The 21,705-nt window shown below is 47.3% G+C and overlaps 1 protein-coding gene across 4 annotated transcripts in view; it reads left to right on the plus strand.

The window, feature by feature from the left end:
- Osbpl10 (oxysterol binding protein like 10) overlaps positions 1-21,705 on the plus strand; it is a 242,830-nt gene that overhangs the window by 126,873 nt on the left and 94,252 nt on the right. For 3 of the 4 annotated variants that reach the window (XM_042282183.2, XM_076577297.1, XM_076577296.1), the window contains exon 4: positions 1,720-1,911. The exons of the other annotated variant lie outside the window; for it this stretch is intronic. In XM_042282183.2, the coding sequence (XP_042138117.2) occupies positions 1,720-1,911 (192 nt within the window). The remainder of the gene's footprint in view (positions 1-1,719; positions 1,912-21,705) is intronic. 4 annotated transcript variants of the gene reach the window in all.

A 21,705-nucleotide genomic window follows, 5' to 3' on the forward strand; every position in this document is an offset into this window, starting at 1 on the left:
CACTTGATTAGAGTGTGTGTCTTTACATTTTTCCCTGGGTTTTAAAAGGAATGCTTTTCAGTAATGGCGAAAACGACTCCCAAATTCTCACACAGAACGTGGCATGCTGCACAACGGCACTGCATCTTGCTTCTTACAATTAACTATACAACTTAGAGATTTGTCTTCAAGGTCAATGACTAGAAGTCTTTTTCAGTACCCGCTTACAGCTCAGTATTTCATTATGTAACCCGCCTCACGCTGACAACTCGGAGGCTGTTAACAGCCTTCACCACGAAAAGTACTGCTGCAGTCATTAATGGGGACCCGTGAGGCTCTGCCCGTGTCAGGTCTGCCTGGAGGACAGGTTCCTGGGACTGCAGTAGCTCAGAGAGGACCTTAGGAGCTAAGCTGCCGACTGTGCGTGCCTCTTGGGGAGGCTCCTTTATTCCCACACCCTGGGGTCCTGTTGACAACGGTGTGCTCAAACTTTTGAACGTTTGCCGGTATGATGGAGGAAACATGCCGTTTAAATTTAGTTTGGGGTTTACCATTTTCTTGTGGGTACAGAGGGACATATTTTTTGGTACAGTTTGGTACAGTTTAAGGGTCATTAATTTTTCCGTTTTGTGAACTTGATTCCTTGTATCTTGGCTCATTTAATGAAAATATACAGCTTTACTTTTTTTTTTTTCCTAGTTTTTTCACTTGACTTCACAGGTGGTAATTATGGTTGGTTTGTTTCCTGAAGTTTGTACTTTTTAGGTGGCCGAATTTATCAAGCAGTCATTCTTTTATAACATTTGGATTTTGAAGTGTTGGGCCTCAACTGCATGTCTTCTCTGTGTGCTCTTTTTCTTTCTTTCTTCTTCCTTCTAAACCTCTTCGATCCATTTGGAGTCTGCTCTGAGAGATGAATCCAGGTTTGTTTTTCAGATGGCTGCCAAGTTCATCTACATTAAATTGAAGCACGGTCTTTACCACCGATTCGCAGTTTGAATTCCATGCCACTATCGGGTGGAGCTAGGCGCTTGCTAACACCTGAAGTGGAGAACTTAGTTCTATATAGCAAACATTTATTAAGCACTTAACAAAGTCAACAGCTGATGTTTGCCAGGCTTTGGGATGTAATGACAAGTGTGAGTGAATCCTTGAGCCAAGTAGCCAGACAATGAGTATAGTAAGCGGAGAGTCTGGGAGAGCTAGGGAAGGGCTTCCCAGACCAGACAACGTTGGGCTTAGAGTGAAGGTTCCATGGAGGTGTATCATCCTGGAGGGGAAGGGCTTCCAGGGAGAGGAAGTAATGAATGTGGAGGCAGAGATCCTGAGCCTGGGGATCATGGCTCTTCATGGCCACAGAGAAGGGCAGGAGACATGAGAGGTAAAAAGGATAATTCCTATGCAGTATCGTTCATTTATTTTTGTTGAGACTAGTTCTCATTATAAAGCCCTGGCTGGCCTGGAACTCACTCTGTAGCCCAGGCTGGCCTAGAACTCACAGAGACCCTCCCGCCTCTGCCTCCTGAGTGCTGGGATAAAAGGCGTGGGCCACCATGCCCCTTGACATTATCCTTCTTAAGTGGGTCCTTGTGGGTTATGGACACAGTGTAGTTAGACCTCCCCCATGCCTTCATCCTTCTAAACAGATCAGGAAGGGACTCGAGAGCTCCCTCATGAAGAAAGCAGCCGTCGCGTTCTGCGGGCCAGTTGCTGAGCTTTGACACCTGTCGCTTCTTCTAGACCACTCCAAGTTCCCGAAGCCGGAGTCTCACTTTGCTCCCCCATGGAACACCCAATTCTGCGTCTCCCTGTAGCCAGAGACACCTCAGTGCGGGGGCCCCCGGTGTTGTCTCAGTCACGCATCACAAGTCGCCTGCAGCTGCCCGAAGAGCCAAGAGTCAGTATTCCGGCCAACTTCATGAAGTCAGAGAGGTAGGCCTTGATCTTACTAGGCTACATGGCCCCTGGGAGTCGGGGGCTGTGGCGGTGGCCCTGGTGACTCCCCTTCCTTCTGACCCTGTATAGAACAGAAGTAAGCCACATGCTTGCAGCTATTCTTTCTGGCACGAGAACATAGTTATGGTTATTGCTGTTTTGGAGGCTAAGTGAGAAGACCTCCATCCTAGCTCAGAGAGCAGAGAAGGCAAGCCCGTAGAAGGGTGGGCTGAGATGGAGTCTGCTCAGAGCTAAGATGAGGCGTGCATGTGAGTCCCGAAGCATCCCAGGGAACAGTTGGCGCTCAGGTGGTCCTGATGCTGACTTCATTCTCCTTGGGGAGTTCCTGCTTCCCCCTCATGTTAGTGGCTCTGAGCCTCACTCTCTGCAGTTAGAAGGGAATGAGCAGTAAGCCAGTGTTACCAGCCATGAGGACCTCCTAGAAGCTATGTAATGAAAGAGATGCAGGAGTTTGCCGGGTTTTGTTTCTGAGACAGGGCCTCATGTAGGCCAGGTCAGCCTCAGACTTATCCTATTAGCTGAGGATGACCTTGAGCTTCTGATGTAACCTTCCTGCCTCTGCCTTGAAGTTCTGGGATTGCAGGGATATGAGGCTGTGCTCAGTTTTATATGGTGCTGGGGATTGAACCCAAAGCTTCCTGTCCAAGACAAGCACCCCTCCAACTGAACTACATCCTCAACCCCAATGCTTGTTTTGTATCTGGCGAGATACCCCTAGGAAGCTCTGAGATCCTTGGTGTTCATGTCACCTCTCCCAACCCCAGGACAACTGACCGTGTTAGTGGATGGAGCAGGTTCCGGTTGCCTGACCCTGGACAGGGGCTGGGAACCATTGACCTGCAGCTCACTCTGCTGTCCCAGGCCAGCTTCCTGTCTCCTTGCTGTGGCCGCAGAACCCTTGCTTTGTCTCGTGGGAGGATGGGCCTCACAGACGTTTGAGGCATGCATGGTGTTTTGCTTTTTTACGTGTCAAAGGCAAGAAAGTGTTGTGATCTCAGACTGCCTCAGTCTGATTCTGGTCAAGAATCTTCTGCATCAGATTTGTACATTTGTAGGAAAGACTTTTTCTTTAAAAAAAAAATAGGTTTTATGTGCACATAGTCCCATATTGCTCAAAGAAGGAAAGTGCAGAGTTGGAATTCTATTTTAAAATGTTTTTAGATGTATTTTATGTAGATGGGTGGTTTGCTTACATGCATGTATGTGCACCATGTGTGTGCAGTGCCTATGGAGGCCAGAAGAGGGCATCAGATCTCCTGGAACTGAAATTACAGACCATTGTGAGCTGCCATGTGGGTGATGGGAACTGTACCTGGGACCTCCACCAAAGCAACAAGTGCTCTTAACGATGGAGGGATCTTTCCAGCTCCTATAATTTTAATTTTCAGAGAGAATGCTCACTGTAAAACAGGTACCCTGATGTGTAGGCAAAAGTGGCTTTTAGCTTAGTTGTATTATTACATTGGTTGATATATGGGTGGTTGTGTCTATCTGCTCATATTTTCATAGATTCTTTTCGATATACTGTCACAGAAGAGTAGAAACCTCCAGATATATTCCAGGTAGAACAATGTGCTGCTCCAAGGTGCTGCACTGTGATCCAGAACAGCTTTAGCAGATTGGATTCTAAATTCTTTTTTTCTTTTTCATTGAAATTTTTATTTCATCTGTTTTTATTTCTCCTCAGCATTCACGCACGCACATACATACATGTATACATAGTGACAAGATCTCATATAGCACAAACTGGCCTCAAGCTTAATATATAGATGAGGATGACCTTGAGTTTTTGATCCACTTGCCTGAGATTATCGTCATGTGCCACTGCATCTGGTTTATTCGGTGCTGGGAATAGAACCCAGTCTTCAAGCATGCTGGCTGAACACTCTGCCAACACAGTAGCTTCCCCAGACCTCCTCAACATGGATTTTATGATAGAGATTTTTTTGGGATGGATATTGAATCAATGGCCTCCATGGGCTACACAAACATTTAACCACTGAGTTAGATTGACAGACCTCAGGCTTGAAAATGTCTAAGGCAGTTCAACATTGTATCATTTTGTCACCGACAGTGAATCTTCAGTAGCTCCCCAGGTAGAATTTTTGTACAATGTGTGCCTTAGTTACTCTTTTGTGACTGGGATTAAAATACCACAACCAAAAGAAATTTATAGAAGATTTTATTTTGGTTTAGGGTTTAGGGCTAGAGTTCATAATAGACTGAAAGGCATGGCATGGTGGCAGGGCCAGGAAGCTAGACCATGACATCTTTATCTACACACAGGAGGGGGAGAGGGGGAGAGGGGGAGAGGGGGAGGAGAGGGGGAGAGGGGGAGAGGGGGAGAGGGGGAGAGGGGGAGAGGGGGAGAGGGGGAGAGGGGGAGAGGAATATATATATTGGAGAGGTGGGGAAGGCAGGGGAGGGAAGAGAAGAGAGGAAATGGGAGAGGAAGGAGAAGAGAGGAGTAGGGGAGAAGGGAGGGGTGGAGTTATGAGCCCTCAAAGCCCGCCCCTAGTGACATACTTCCTCCAGCAAGATCTAAAGGTTCCATAGCCTCCCAAATAGCACCACCAGATGTTTAAATTCACGAGCTTCTGAGAGATAGTTCTCACCCAAACCACCACAGTGTACGATAACATTGCCTTGTTCTTGTGTAGACCACATTGCAAAATATTTTCCAAGTCCTTTGAGACTGTAACCTTGAAGTGGAGGTGGGCGGGGAAGCAGCTTGGCACAGTGGCCCAAGCCTGTAATCCTCACACTTGAGAGGTTCAATCAGGAAGCTGGTGAATTCCGATTTAGCTTGAGTAGCATAGTGAGAGCTTGTCTCAAAAGATCAAATGTCTGAATAAATAGGTAATAAATAAATAGAACACAATTTAAATTTCAGGTGAAATATTCTCATAGCCATTCCTGTGTGGTTCCTGTGATCTGGGATGGCAGTACATGTCTTAGAACATTGCTTTTGCATGTGGATGATCTTGTTTGCCAAAAAATTCAGTTTAGGCGATAAGGATTTTATTTTAGTTATGTAGACATGTTTATGTCTGTGTGTGTTCGTGCACAGGAGTGCAGTTCCAAAAGAGGCTAGGAGAGGTCATCTGATCTGAATCTCAAATTTACAGGGTGGTGCTGAGGACCAAACTCAGGTCCTCTGTTTTGACCTTAGCCACTGAGCTAACTCCCCTGACCCTGAAAATTAATTTTAAGTAAGACTTAAACTAAGACTGAGCTTTGAAAGCTTCAGCTCCTGGCAGTCATGGTCAGCACCACCCTGACTGGAGAGCGGGCCGTTCTGTAGCATCTGCTGATCTTGATGTCAGCAGCTCTGTCTTGAAGACCATCTGAGGACATCTCCTCACTAATTCTCATCTATAAAGGCCTCTGCTTTAAAAATCACACCGAGTTTATCGCTAATGTAGCTAGAAGAAAATGGAATAGCATTTTAACCCAGCTGTACAGGGAAGATAAACTTCTGACCACTGAAGCAATGGTTAAAAAAAAAATCATACCCATGATAAATGTGCCAGCATATCAGAAGAATAAAAGAAAAATAACCCAGCCAAAGGCAATGGAATAAATATTAAATGGAATGTCATGGCGAAGGTGAAAATAATGGGGTAGTTTAAAAGATTAAGTGGTTATAATCTAAAATATAAAGAATTGAGTTACCAGAGGTTAGAGCCCAGTGTCCTCACGGGAGAGCGTTAGGGGAGATGAGTGTAAGGAATTCAGGATGTGACATTGCCATAAAGAACAGGCATGTTCTCAACACCAATTTGAGAAATGAAAAGCAAGCTGACTTTATGAGGGAGTTTTCACCGCTCTGGTTGGCAGTGTGAACCTGGGAGAGTGGGGGGCCTAAAAATGTGGTGACTGAAGTCTCATGCAATAGCCAGCTTTATTCAGAGCATCAGACAATTTATATTCTTAGGGTTAAGAGTCACAAGGACAAGTCACATATGACGAAAACATGTTTTTCCATAGAAACATGAATAACAACAGCCGGAGTAAACACACTCCTAGCTGCCACACCTGGGGGATCTTTACAAGTCTATGAAGTTTCCGAAGGGCGGGCGAGTCTGGACCACTGTAGGGAACGCCTCCCCTGTGCTTGAGCGGGCCTGAGGAGCCAACAGCTTGCCGAACACTCCCAAAGTCAACTAGGCTGGCCAGAAGCTCACAGCAATCCTCCTGCCTCTTTCTAGTGCTAGGATTACAGGCGTGTACCTCCACATCTAATTTTATGTTTTGTTTTGTTTTTTTAAACGTTGAAGGCTGAGTCTTATTTCTGGTGTCTTTTGGGCACAGTGTAGTAAATGGGCACACTGGTTTGTCAGATTTACCTGTGATACCTCTCTGTGGCTGTTAGAATTCTCTAACAATGGAAAGTGGAGGCCTCCAGGGGTTGCCTAGGTAACCCAATCAGCTCTAAGAGAGGAGAACCCTGGTGATGATGCCTAGGGCTATCAAGCATTTCTTGGTTCTCTGACTGGGTTACATTGGTGAGTATCTAGTCACACAAATGTGTGATGAGGGGGAAGGGGATGTTGGTCTGTAAGTATTTTATAAGTAGAATCTAATGTATCTCAAAAAGTTGATATGACTCCTTAGTTACCTAAGCATGTGATGGTGGAAACATGATAATCATTGTGTTTTAAAAGATTTATTTATTTTATTTTATGTGTATGTTTTGCTTGCACATATGTAATGCATTTATGTATCATGCGCTTGTGGAAGTCAGAAGAAGGTCTTGACAACCCTGGAACTGGAGTTACAGGTGATTGCAAGCCACCATGTGGGTGTTGGGAATTGAACTGAGGTCCTCGGTAAGAGCAACTAGTGCTCATAACCACTGAGCCATCTCACCACCCTGTCATTGTATTTTTTGTTTGTTTGTTTGTGTTTAATTGAGGTTGGGAGAGTGCAGAGATGGCCAAACAATTAAGAGTATTTGATGTACAATTATGAAGACTGGAGTTCAGGTCCTAGCAGCCCTGTAACAAGTTAGATATGTCGGCAACTCCAATTCTGAGGGCACAGAGGCAGGAGGATCCCTGAGGCTTGCTGACTTCTAGCCTGGCCAAGAAAAATGTGAATCCCAGACTCAGGGAGAGAACCTGCCTCAAAGGTAAAAGGTGGCGTACAATAGAGGGCATCTGGCGCCCTCTTCTGGCCTCCATTTGCACACACAGTTCTGACTACACTCACAAATATAGACAAACACATATGTAAATCTTTATTCCCCGTATTTTGGCTGCCATAGTCTAGTTCATTGTAACAGGTTTCAACAAGCCTTATATTAATTTCAATAGAAGTTTAGTTGCTACAGGTTTGGTATGATATTGATGAAATTATGATTTGCTGGGTGATTTCTAAGAAAACAAAATTCAACTGTAAATAGGTTCATGTTAGCATCCACACGTGAACAGGTAAACCAGTGGCCCCAGGCAAAGAAGCAAGCAGGCTCACCCCAGATAAGTTTCTTAGCTGTGTTGTTTGAAGCTTAGGGAAATACATGGCGTTCACTGGGGAGGTTTGGGATCCTGGAGCGTTGAGGAAGGCCAGCTCAGCTCAGCTCAGCTCAGCTCAGCTCAGCTCAGCTCAGCTCAGCTCAGCTCAGCTCTACTGAGTGTTGAACGGGTGGTGTGAAACATCTGTGTGGATTTCATTAAGCATCGGCTTCCGGCAGCCATTTGTCAGCTACTGTGACTGACTCATCTTTCTCAACTTTTTAAAAGATGGATTTCTGTTTTAATTTGTGTGTCTGTATGAGTGCATGCCATGTGTGTAGGGGTGTCTGGGGTGTCTGAGGAAGCCAGAAGATGTCAGATCCCTCCGAACTGGAGTCGGAGATGACTGCCATGTGGGTCCTCTGGAAGAGCAGTCTGTACTCTTGAACTGTTTTTTTCTTTGTTAAGTTTTATTTGGCTTCCAGATCTACACTCTTGGGCCGAGAACTGTTGATGACTGGGCAGATAAACTGTGCGGGGCTGTATAATTTACCATGTGATGGGACAAATCCTTTCCGGGGAATAATATATGGAGATGTGTGTTTATGTGGTTCCAGCTGTGGGAGCACATGTGTTTCTTTGTGTAGTGGTCATGTCGTGTTTGCTCTCACAGGGACAGTCCCTTAATTAAGTTGCCATCTTTACAGATGGCTATTTTCTCAGGGTCCTCTTCCTTCAGGATGATTTGAGTTGGTCCTGGTTGGCGTGGCCACAGTAAATGTCTGGTGAGAACCCTGATTTACGGGCAGCCTTTCCTGCAGAGGCAGCCGCTGTAAAGCGTCGCGCTAACACATTTTATGAGGTGCTTCATCTTAAGGTAGTGATCTGGGCCGGCAAGAGGGACTTCAGACCATCCTGTCACCAGGGAAACCACAATTAGTACAGCACGTGCATCCTCCCTTTGTGAGCACAGCAGAGTGGCTCATTTAAATCATGCTCTGAATTAAAACTGTGCACTTTGGGACTAAATGAAGAGAAAGAACTGTAGCGTGTATTTTGATTTTCTTTTTTTAATTTGTTTTTTGAGATGGGGCCTCATAAGCCTCAAGCTGGCCTCAAACGTGTCAGTGTAGCTGAGGATGACCTTGAACTTTAGACCTTCTGACTCCATCTTCTGAGTACCAGGATTACAGTCACGTGCTATCATGCTTGGTCTGTGTGGTGTTAGAGGTAGAACTGGGGCTTTGGGCATGGAAGACAAGCCCTCTACCAACTCCACCCCCAGCCCGGTTGCATGTATTTTGGGTAGCGATTTGCCATTTCTAACTTAGAGGCCAGTGAGATGGCCCGGTGGGTAAAGGCACTCGGCAGCAAGCCTGACGACCTGAGTTCAATCCCCAGAACTGACATGGGAGAAGAGCACTGACTCCTGCCAATTGTCCTCCGACTTTCCCAGGTGTTCTGTGGCCTGCCTCCTCCACGTAAAATAAATAAATGTAAACAAAAAAAATGAAAAAACAAAGCACGCAGGCTTTCAGTGTAGGGCGGGGGATGAGAAGCTGTCTCCACACAAGGTGTGACTGAGGGAGTCAGGAAAAGGCAGACTAGACTATTCCTAGGGGAGCGAGGGAAGGTGTTAGACACCACAGGGGAACTGACAGGACAGGGGGAAAGCCAGGGGAACAGGAAGAAGACTTGAAAAACAGTTTCATGAGACTCCCGAGGGGACGGGGGAGGGGAAGCCACATCTTAGAGGCCAGCGGGTGGTTCTGGAGAAAAGGGATGGCGTCCTGCAGACAGGGTGAGCCCACAGCTCTTGTGAGCTTTGGATGCAGTTAGAAATGTGGGGGAGAGAGGTGACTCCTCTGGTGTGGTGGGCAAATGGTAAAGAAGGCCATTTTGTCACACTCTGTGTCTAGGTGGCCTGTGCTGGCAGCCCTCATGAGAATATACCTGTTGTTTAAATTGAGCTGTTTGGGAGGCCTGATAATAAGGAACCGGGAGCCTGAGGCCACCATCCCCACAGCCCCTGAGGTAGGAGCCGAGTGGGAGGCAGTCTTGGATGGCAGGAGAACCAGATGGTAACAAGATCGAAAGTTCAGGAGACAGGAGGTTCATCTTAGGCAAAGTTACATGGAGAGGTAGCCTTGACCTGGGCTTGGTGACATCCTGTAATCCCAGCATCCAGAAGACAGAAGCAGGAGGGTGCTGAGCTTGAGGCCAGCCTGGGCTACATAGTGAGACCCTGTCCCCCAAACAAAAACAAAATAAATGAACGGGGGAACGTGTGTGGACTGTTATAGTTTGGAAGTAAAATGCCCCTCCCCTGTGGGCTCGTGGGTTGGAATATCTGGCCCCACACTGATGGTACTGTTTTGGTCCACGCTGATGGAACTGTTTTGGCCCACACTGATGGAACTGTTTTGGCCCACACTGATGGTACTGTTTTGGCCCCACGCTGATGGTACTGTTTTGAGGTTGTGGAACCATTAGGAGCTGGAGCCTGGCTGGAGGAAGTGCATCGGAGGGCGCTGTGATTTTATAGCCTGACCCTGTTTCCTGTGCTCTGCTTACCTGAGGGTACTGAGCCCTCAGGTCCCCATTCCTGACATTGTACCTTTCCCACCTCGATGGACGGTGAGCCCCAACATTCCCTTCTTCCTTAAATTGCTGGTCAGGTGTTCTGTCACATCAGTCCCGTCTCCAGGACACCTCACGTTAACATCTGGATTGGTGTTGGACTGCCAGGTCGATGAGGTCGGAGAGAAACACACGGGAGGGCACGAGAGGGCGAAGTGGGTGATCGGGGCTCAAGGAAGTTGATCCCACAGCCTAGGCAGTAGCCAGACCCCAGGTGCCACACACTAGATGTGCCCCGGGGAGGGGGGGGGGGCGGCAGCTCTCAGGACCTTGGCTGCCTCAGCTCTTAGAGGTTTGATTGAGACTCCTGATTTGTGTCCCCCAGTCCCACGTGACTCTGGGTGCATGTCATCTTCCCATGAGGACCTGATGGATCCCCTCACTTGAGCAGGCCACCTGAGCATGGTGTGTGATAGGAATGGGGGTACCCCCAGTTCTGACCTTTGGGCAAGTTACATCATCAGGTCTTTGCCAGGTTCAGGAAAGTGTCCGGCAAGTTTTCACCCTGATGGAGGAGAGCGAGGTGGCTGGCCTAGGGCAGGGTGAAGTGAGTTCCAGCTGTGTCTGTTGCTGCCTTAGGATGGATGACTCCTGTGGCTCCTCTTGCAGCTCCTGAGAGGCCTGGCAGGATGGCAGAGTTGGGGAGGAGCTGCCTGGGAGCAGAGCTATGGAGATGGTTAGTATTGATTGCCAACTTGACAGGATCGAGACTCATCAAGGGGATGCAGCTCTGGCATGTCTGTGAAGGATGTCTAAATTAGGTTACTAGAGGTGGGAAGACACACCTTCACTGTGGGCAGCACACTCCCACGGGCTAGGGTCCCACGGAATCAAATTTAAGAAAGCGAGTGAACTCCAGCATTCATCTCTCGCTGCTTCCTGACTGTGAACTCAGTGTGCCCAGTCGCCTCCATCCCTGCTGCCCTTCCTTCCTGGTGTGGTGGACTGTGCCCTCAAACCCTAAGCCAGAATCAATCCATAAGTTGATTTTCTCAGGCATTCTACCACAAGACAAGTAACCGCTATTACCTTCCTCTGCCCATCCCACACTTCCTCTCAAGTGTGTCTGTCCATCCTCCAAGAGTCTAACCTCCATGGGTCCTGACTGGTTGTCCAGTTTGTCAGGGACCTGCCCTGGATTATCTTGAGAAGCCTGCTGGGGGCACTGCCATCCTGCTGAGGTCTCGGGGTATCCACCCTCCTCACTGGTGACTGAGCGCTGGGCCATCTCTCGTCCTGAGCTGTGTATCTGGGGGCACAAGTAGGAGGTGTTGGGAAATGCTTGGCAGAGTTGATTGCTCCTAACAGGGCACAGAGCATAAGAGCCTTCTAGAAGGAAGAGTTTGTTGGGGGTAAGCCTGACGGACAGTTGTAGAGGCTAAGTCCATGAACATCATGGCAGGGTTTATGGCAGCAGGCAGCAGGCACAATGCTGGAGTAGTAGCTGAGAGCTTATATCTTGATCCACAAACATGAAGCAAAAAGCAGTAACTGGGGAGGGTGTGAGCTTTTTGAAACCTAAAGCTCACCCAGGTGACACACCTCCTCCAACATGGCCACACCCCCAGTCCTTCCCAGACAGTCCCACCGACTTAAGGCCAAGGCCATTCGAATGTATGAGTCTGTGGGGGCCATTCTTATTCAAACCACCGCAGAGCCTAGATCCTAAACTGGTGGATCCTAAAGGTGGGAAAGGTATGATGCTTGTAGAGTTTTTCTTGGAGTTTCTCAGTACAACGGAGGCGTGTGTGTGTGTGTGTGTGTGTGTGTGTGTGTGTGTGTGTGTGTGAGAGAGAGAGAGAGAGAGAGAGAGAGAGAGACGGAGACGGAGACGGAGAGGGAGAGAGAGGAGAGAGAGAGAGAGAGAGAGAGAGAGAGAGAGAGAGAGAGAGAGAGAGAGAGAGAGAGGAGAGAGAGATTTGGTTTGAGGAATTGATTTCCATGGTTATGGAAGCTGTTGAATATTGTGGTTTCTTTTATAGTTTTATTAAAAAATAAAGCTTGGGAGTCAGATATTAGGGAATGAACTTGGAGTTCATTCATCAAAATCCATGGAGTGATGGAGAAATGATCATCTGACTCTCTTCTCCACCTTCCCAGATTGAAAAGCCCTTACATCTTTTTAAGGCCCTCTTTATTCCTCACTGTGTCCCTCTATCTCCCTCTGAGTCCTCCAGAAAAAATCTGTGGTCTGCTTCAGCCAGCTGAATGTGGACTCTGTCTCCAAACCAAGGTCCAACTCCATTGATGGTCTTGGAGCAACAACACACACAAATCTCCCACAACAGTTGAGAACAAAACCCACAATTGAGCTGGAGCCTAGAGGCCTAGGGAAGAGGCTTGGAGGTATGTGCTGGCAAATCCCATACATTGCTTGGAGGTGATCAGTCTTGTTCCATTTCTGCCTTGAGTGGATTGATGAGACCCACGAAGAGCCATCTGCTTTTTTTAATCTAACAATTTAAATCTTAACCTTATCTAACACACACCCTCACAGAAACATCCAGAACACTGGTGACTATGTTGTTAATTGTCACCTTGACAAGGTCTAGGATCACCTGAGATGTGAGTCTCTGGGAATACCCCTGAGAGATTTTCTTGATTGTGTTAAGTGGGAAGTCCTCAGCACTGTGGGTGGTACCATTCCCTAGCTGGGATCCTGGGAGTAGAAAGGAGTTGAGCAGCATGCATACCTTCCTCTCTGCCTCCTGACTGGATGCAGTGCAAGCTTCAAGCCCCTGCAGCCTCGACTTCCCCGCCATGTAGGACTGCACCTTGAAGTACGAGCCAGAATAAACCCTTTCTCCCTTAATTTACCACTGTCAGGGTATCTTATCTTAGCAAAGAACAAAGACAGTGACTACTTACATGGGCGCCATGGCCCTGCCAGGTTGCCACAGAACTAAGCATCCTCAGCCCCCTCGACTGGAAAAATCCCCCTGTGTCTTATTGCCATGTCTGTACCGTGTTGTGAGGTATCCACCAGAGAAGAAAGCTTGGACATGGGTTCAAGGCAATTGAAACCTTTATTAGCTGGCCTGTGACTACAAGGAGTGTTTGGGACCCGAGTGCAGTCTCGAGCCTTTCTCAGGGTGAGCTGTTAAGCACAAAAACCACATCTGGGGTAGGCACACCTCAGTTAACAAGAGCAATTATCCAGAAGCGGAACTACAGGAGCCAGAAAGTGAGGCTGGCACAGTGAGGCGCTTCCCAGAACTGTGGACTTGGATGGATCAGGTCTTTGTTCTCCTGTTGGCAGCTGGTGCTGCCTGTGTGCTGGGTTCCGAGGCCTGAACGGTACTTCCATCATGGTGTCAGTTGTGCTAAGGTCTGGGGGCCCGTTACATCCCCCCAAACTGCCTGCTCTGGAAAGCTGAAGGCACCCAACAGTTATTGACCAAATCATAGGTGGCTGCTGTACTTCATGAGGGCTGGTCTCTGGAGTGGGGGTGGACTGAAGCCTCCCATCGAGGAACTAGGTAGTCCTACGGAGCTCTTCAAACCAACGAGACGCCTACGTGGTGCTGCACAGTAGTTAAGGATAAGAGGAATGTGCTAGAGGTGAGCCCACTGTGTAGATCGATTGTTTCTAAGTGACCAGGACCTACAGAGTTGTGACCCCAGCGTGGGCCGGGTAAACTGGATCTGTGCTTTCATGCTCTTCCTCCTTGTGGTTGGGACGCTGCTGCGTGTCTGCCAACCTTACCTCCCTCTGCTCACAGGAAATTCGAGGTTCTCACGTCTTTGCAGCTTCGATGAGTTTTGTTCCTTGTTGCTTCACGGGAAGCTAAGTGCTGGGTTGCTTTCTATTACGGTCTGTGATACAGAAGGTTGATTTGCTATTTTTCCCACAAGTGCTCTGAGGCTTTGAGACAGTAACTGGCTGCATGCCAACACGTGGACCAGGAGGGAAGCTGGCCAAGTTCACTCTGTGGCTGGTGAGCACCCCCCCACCCCCCCACCCCCACCCCCCGCTGTGGGCTGTGTTTTGGCTTTGTGTTCTGGGAGGGCATTTCCCCCAGTGGCTCCCTCTAGGATTTTAACATATGCTAGAGATTCTTTCTTATTTAAAACCCATTTTTCTTGTTTTGTTTGTGCAGAGTGAAGCATTGGTGATTCCCTCCTCCTACCTCCCGTTAGATGTCTGGCATCATGAAATTGCAGGTCAAATGCAGTGGTTAATGCAGCTAGCTGTCTGTCCGCTAACCGGCCAGAACCGGAGCCGTTCCTTGTTGCTCTGAGCTGTGTTTCTCTAGGTCTTCCTTTTTAAGTGTGCTGTCCTTGTTTTCACTTTAATGTTACAGGTTGAAGGATCCTGACCTGAAGATCTGTTGCTGTATAGGAAAGCCTTGTGAAACTTGCGGGCTGGGGAGATATGATGGCATCCGGACTTGAGTTCAATTCCCAGAACCCACATTTTGTGTATGTGTGTATTATATATATGTGTGTGTGTGTATGTGTGTAAACTATGTATATGTGTGTATAAAATTCTCCATCTCTCTCTCTCTCTCTCTCTCTCTCTCTCTCTCTCTCTCTCTCTCTCTCCTCTCTCTCTCTCTCTCTCTCTCTCTCTCTCTCTCTCTCTCTCTCTCTCTCCTTTCTCTTTCTCTGTCTCTCACTCTTACTCACCAGAGCCTTTCTCTCCACTCCAGGATGTACTCTGGGGCATGGCTGGCACTGGCCTTCCCATAGTCTCAGGCCTTCCAAAGAGACTGTCGGTGTGTTGACTTCAGAGTTCATCCATGGCAGGCCAGGATTCCGAGAATAAGTGTTCTTGGGGGACAGAAAGCAGCAACTTGGAGCCTGCGGCTCTTTTTCAGCCTGGACACATGAAACAATGTGGCATTGGGCCGTGTCTCTCCTTACCATACTTCTTTTTCAGTCAGCCTGAGGTCTAGGCTATAGATGGCCAAGGACAGCTATGGATGTGCTTCAACACAAAATCACGGACTTACTTAAAATGCTATTGGACTGTTCGTGTGTGTGTGTGTGTGTGTGTGTGTGTGTGTGTGTGTGTGTGTGTGTGTTTGTGCTGGTATAAATGTTGGTATGAGGTGTGTTGGTATAAATGTGTGTGGAGGCCATGTTGACACTGAGTGTCTTCCTCTATTCTGTACTTTATTTTTTGATACAAGACCTCTGACTGGCCCTAGAGTTCACTGATTTGGCTGGGCTGAGCTTAGGAATCTGCCTGTCTCCGCCTTTGCAGCGCTAAGATAACAGATGTGTGCTACCATGTCTAACATGTGTGGCAGGCATTTGACTGACTGAACTGTCTCATATCTATGTTTGGTAACTTTGATTATGTGTTTCTCATGCGTGAACTTATAGATGACATGGTCATCTCAAAATATTAAAAGCATGGACACCTTGTTAGAGTCAGAATACATATAGCACTGGCCAGATACATTATTTTATATGTACTTTCCAAGCTGTAGTTAGTGTTAGCCATTGACATTGACTTACATGGAATGTAAGAACTATGTATGAAGAACAAAACAAAACACACACTGTCGGCATATCGGATAATCAGTGAATAACTCGTGTAGTCCAGGAGTCTGGGTAGAGACCTATGTGAGGGGTTGGGTCTTCTTCTGCACCCATGGGTTACTGTGTGATATTTGGGAAAGGCCTTTGTCCCTACCTATGGGATGAAGGCATCAGGCCCAATAGCCAGCTCGAAGAAGCAATGATCTTTGAATCAGAACACAATGGCACAATGAAAAGCACAATATGGTTTCTTCTGAGAATCATTCTTCCGTGTAGCTACTGCCATTAAAATTTTATTTCATGACTGTTTATGTGTATGGGTGTTTTGCCTGTATGAATGTCTGCACAGTATGTATATGCCTTGTGTTTGTGGAGGCTTGAAGGGCATCAGATCCCTTGGAACTGGAGTTACAGTTGGTTGTGAGCCACTTTGTGAGTGGAATCAAGCCCAGGTCCTCGGAAAGAGCAGCCAGTGCTCTTAACCACTGAGCCATCTCTCCAGTCCCTTGCTTTCATTTTTATTATGCTATTTAGTAGATAGAGTCTTTAGATATTTATTTGATTATATATTACTGTGTGCGCGATGTGAGTGAGTTTGGGTGTGCTTGTGCTACAACACTGTGTGGAGGTCAGAGGTCAGTCTTCCCTGCCATCTTGTTCTTGAGCCCGGGTCTCTTGTTTCTGCTGTGCTGCAACCCCAGGCTGCCGCAGCAGGTGACTTCTAGGTGACTCTCTTATCTCCGTGTCCCTTCCTGCAATAGGAGAGTTGGGGTTACAGATGTGCGCCACCACAAAGGATGCGCTCTTAATGTGAGTCTGCAAAGACACACTCCTACGCGTTTTTCTTCTTCCTCCTCCTCCTCTCCTTCCTCCTCTCCTTCCTGCACCTTCCCCCTTCTCATTTCTCCTCCTCCTTTTCCTCCTCTTTGTTGGATTGGAATCAAACTCCACCATTGTGCTGCATGGCCAGTCTTGTATTTTATATTCATTGTTCACTGTGATTCTAACATAAAACATAGAGTGTGCCTTACCCTGGTTGATGACAGGGATGAAGGCAGAACCATACAAATAAGCAAAAATGCCTTCTTGGTATTTGGGAGACAAATAGAAGTTGCCTCATTTTTGTGCACATTTTTCTAACACAGTAATTGTCCTTCTGGCATGCTATTGGGAAAATAATTTCTTTCTTTCATTTTGGCTATTGTATAATCATTCCCGGGTACCTGGGGACAAACATCTATTCACTTATCACCGAGGAGCTGAGAAGATGAGGTGCGGATTTCTTACCGACCGAGAAATGATCGCAGTAGGGGGAGGGCGTGTTACCCAGAGTTTGCTAACATTGGGGTCAATGAATCACAGAGGAAACACTGTGTAATTACACAGCTCTTTTCCTGTGAGGTTCTAAAAAGAATCGGTAGACCAAGTTGTGAGGTATCATGGTTGTATGGAATTCTGGCTTGAAATACATTGATGGAGGACCCTTGGGACCCAGTTTAGATGTGGAAGGGGACCCTGCAGCCCTCCCTGGAGATTCACCAGGCACTAAATTGTCCATTATAATCATCTACCCAAGGATGATGGGGAGTATTTTGCCTTTGGAGAAGCAACTGAAATGTTACTTATTTCTATAAACAAATTAGACTTCTTAATTTTTACAAAATACACACGAGACTGGACACAGGAACACCTCCCCGACAACACCTCTATGGATGATGTTATGAGGGTCCCTGTCATGGCTGTATCTCAGCTGGGACCATAGCAGAATATATGCTAACTTTTCACGTGTTCTTTATTGTATCAGCACATGTTTGTTTTTATGTGTCCATGTGTATATGTATGTATGTATGTTGTGTGTGTGTGCATGTTCTTGCCCTGTATGCACAGGTGTGCATGCATGTATGTTCACATGTACCTGGAGGCCAAAGGACTTTTAATTTCTTGGATGTTGTCCATTTCATTTTTATTTGAGGCAGGGTCTCTCACTGCCTCTGACCTCCTTTTATTTAAGTGTGTGTGTGTGTGTGTGTGTGTGTGTGTGTGTGTGTGTGTGTGTGTATGAGAGGGTCATGTGGGCATGCGCATGCATGCTGGGGATCAAATACAGAGCTTCACATATGCCAAGCATGCATCCTACCATTGAACTGTATCTTTATCCCAGTCTTAGTGAATGTTTATAATTGTACCCAAACTAGTCTAGGGTACTTCAATCACTATGATTTTATTTTTGTTTGCTGTAGAATTGATCTGTTATGAGACATAAGAAGGACATCTCTTGTGGTTGGAGAGGTTCAGTGCTTGCTGCCCTTGCAGAGGACTGGGGTTTCCAGCAGCCACATGAGGCAGCTCAGGATCACCTTTAACTTCACCGGAGGACCCAGTGCCCCCTTATGGCCTCCGAGAGTACTGCACATACATGTGCATATGTAGAAATAAAAAATCTTTTTGAAAGGTTCCCCACCTACATTTTTTTTCTGCTTGTTTCCCATTGCTGTTTATCTCCCAGTCCATCTCCCCCACCTTCCTGGCACCACCACTGTACTAACCAGCTTTCTATTTAGTAACACACCCAAAACAAAAGCTCGTGAACAGAGAAAAGCTTCACTGGGTTTGGGAAGTGTCAGTTCTGATCAGGCTCACCCAGGGACTTGGAGCTCCTGTGGTGTGGGGCAGCATGCCATAGAAGGAGATTATCGCGTGGCCCAAATATGAGAGAGAGAGAGGCTGAATCCAGTAATCCCTTTAAATGGCACACCCCAGTGACCTAAAACCTCCCACGAGGCTCCGCCTCTTTAAACGTTTCCTCTGTATCCCAGTAGCTCCACTCTGGGGCACAGCATTAACAATCCTGATTAAAGCATCGAGGTTTCATATTTAATTCAGCATTTGTGTCTACCTCCGGCCTCCTGATTGCTCACCAACGCTTGGTGCTGGTCACAGCTGGTTCTATTGTGCTAATATATCAACATGTCATCATTTTAGATCCTGTGTTCATACTGTAAGGCCAGCATACCTTATGGACCTGTGCCAGACTATGTCAGCCATTTTTGAGTATTTCTGTGTGAGTGTGCATGCATGTCCATGTACTCATGTACACGCTACTGCAGCCTGCACCCAGTGCTCTAAACTGCTGAGTTGTCTCTCCAGCCCTGTGTTCACATTTTATCTGAATTACTTAATGAATAAATTTTTGGAATCCAGGAGAAAGATTCCATTTTTCCTTTGATAGCAAAGATTGCAGGTTGATGCTGTTCTGAGGGGGTCACTGGGTCTCAGGCCACAGTGGCAATGAAGCAGCATACACCTGGAAACAGAGATGCCACCAGGCTAGCAGGACAGAGAAAAACATCAGTCAAACACTTAACGAATATAGAGTCTCAAGAATGATATATAGGGCTCTAGGGCTCTAAAGAGTCGAGCGAGAGCCGCATAGAGCAATGTGATAGATTTTGCTAAAATGTTCAGGCAAGGGTAGAGCAATTTTAAGTATCTCTGCCAAAGTGATTTATTTTTATTATTTTTAAGTATGTGTATTTGTGTGTCTGAACATGGATTTATGCATGTGGGTGCAGGTGCCCAGAGTCAGGAAGAGGGTGCTGGACGGCCTGGAGTTGGAGTTATGGGTGGTTGTGAGCTGTCCAAAGTGAGTGCTGAACTCGGGTCCTCTGCAGGAGCAGCGTGCACTTGTACCCACTAAGCCGTCTCTCCACTCCATGTTACTCTCTTTTCTTTGCATCTGATTGAAGTTTTGCATGTTTTAGCTCTCCTGTGCACCTGCCCCCTGTTGCCAGCTCCAGCCTCTGGCGTTTCCCCCAGCTGTGGGGTTTAGGCTAGCCTCCTGGCTGATCTACCCTCCCGGCCACCACTTGCTCTGTACGCGCTCTCATATTATTTCCAGAACGTGGATTGTTTAAGGACTGAATTGAATTTGTCAGAAAGCAGGGCAATTTGTCATGTTGGGTAGAGATACTGTTACTAAGGCAACTGACTGTGTCCTGAGACCACAGTCTCCAAGCATGACACCTGACAGGGTCACAGCCTCACGGTGAGCCTTCCCTGGCCACTGGCTCTCCTTGTCCTCGCCTTGAGTATTATCAGGCCGGGAAGGGCAACTTCTTAGAGAAGTATCTACCCTTTGCTCTCTCCACCTCTTTCTCTCCATTCTACAGTCAAACCTGCTGGGGTTTGGGTACATAAAACACCTCAACCATTATTAATGCATTTTTATAGATGGCCCATCATATGTATTTCAATTCTTAAACATTTTCCAATTTCTTCAGCTGAGGAAAGATTCAGCTGAAGGGGCCCCTGTCCCTCGAAATCAACCTCCTTGGAAAGCATTTCTCTAGAAGCTGAGGCAGCTGAGGTTGGGGGTGACAGGTGTGATGACAGTCTCCACCTGGAGATGGTGGCAGAACTTGGCAGCACCACTCATGTGATACCGGTTTTGAAGGCAGGAAAGATGCCAGACTGAAGGGGCCATGGGCAGCAGCCAAGGCCAGGCAATTGTGGCAGGGTTAGAGTCCCCTCAAAGAGGCCCTAAGAGGCTGTGGTGGTTTGAATAAGAATGTCATAGACTCATATGTTTGAATATTTGGTCCCCAGTTAATGGAACTGTTTGGGAAGGATTAGGAGGTGTGGCCTTGTTGGGGTTGGCAGTAGCCTTGTTGGAGGAGATGTGTCACTGTGGATGGGTTTTGAGGTTTCAAAAGCCCACACCTACCCCAGTCTCTGTCTGCCACCCGTGGGTCAGGGCGTAAAGCTCTCAGCTACTTCTCCAGCACCACGACCATCTGCCCGCCACCCTGTTATGATGATCATGAACTCACACTCTAAAACTGTAAGCAAGCCCCCAGTTAAACGCTTTCTTTTAAAAGTCGCCTTGGCCGTGGTGTCGCTTCACAGGGATAGAACAGTGACTAGGAGCAGAGCCCGTTATATTAAGATTTGGAGGTGAAGCCTAAATGTCAGTGGCAATCCCAGGACGCTGGGATGCCAAAGTATCTAGGACATTTGCCGAGGAGAGCAGAGCTAACTTCTTATGTGGCCACCCACTGGGCATCTCCCTTCCCTAGAGATGTTAGGTTCTAAACTCATGACTCATGCATGGATCCCTGGGACTGTCTGCGCCACACTGGACAACCAAGCCCTCCTGCTGTCATGGATGAGACACACAGAGCATTTCTGCCACTTCCACTCTCTTCCACATTAAACTGTCCCCTCTGCAGCCTTACTCTGTGTCCTCCATCACAGCGGGCAGAGAGGGTGCACTGACGACTGTGTCTGACCACGTAGCGGTTAAGCGCTTTGGTGGATGTCTGTTTTATTTATACTGAACCCCACATCTCCTCTAGCTTATAGGCTCATTACGACTGGGCCACCTGCCATGTCTGGACCTCACCTCTTATATGCTCCGTCACATCTCTGTTTCCCGGGTCTCAGCCATTGGCCTCCTGATGCTCCTCTACATTACCAGAGACCCCCCCACCTCAGAGCCATTGTACCTGTGCTCCCCCACATTCACTCCATCCAGGCCCTTCCAGAAAGGCCCTCCATTTCCATCTCGTCTGTGTGTGTGTGTGTGTGTGTGTGTGTGTGTGTGTGTGTGCGCATAAACTTCTTGTCTGTTCCTTGAGACAGTGTGTGCAGGGGCTGAGAACCTGGGACTCAGCCAGCATGCTGCACTTTGCACTTAGCACATGAACACACTTTGGTATTTAATGTGGACTGTTGTGTCTTACCCAGAAGAGCACAAGGGCTGTGTGCACAGACCAGGAAACATATTCTTTAGTTATTTCATATCACATAACAGTTCCCATGAACGAACACTTGGGTAAAGGTAGGGGAACGGGAAATACAAGGCACTCTGTGGGTATACTGACCAGGTTTCTCCCAGCACAATATAAAAGCCATCTTCAGCGCTGTGAGCTGTGGAAAGCTCAGAGATCGTGTTGGGAGAGTGTCACAGGGCGCAGAAGGCTGGAATCCGCTGTTTTGAAGGATGACGTCTTAACCATTCATCATAAAGGAGGGGACTGAAATACCTTGCATGCAATAGTTGTTTAGTTCAACTGTGAAGCGGCTGCCATCCCTGATAGTTTATTTGATGTGGGAGTAAGACATATGTCTCAAAGCTGAGTGTGACAAGTTGGACTCCGAGCACCTGCAAACTAAGATCACAATG

Source organism: Peromyscus maniculatus, chromosome 7, assembly GCF_049852395.1.
Source record: "Peromyscus maniculatus bairdii isolate BWxNUB_F1_BW_parent chromosome 7, HU_Pman_BW_mat_3.1, whole genome shotgun sequence".
Lineage (NCBI taxonomy): Eukaryota > Metazoa > Chordata > Mammalia > Rodentia > Cricetidae > Peromyscus > Peromyscus maniculatus.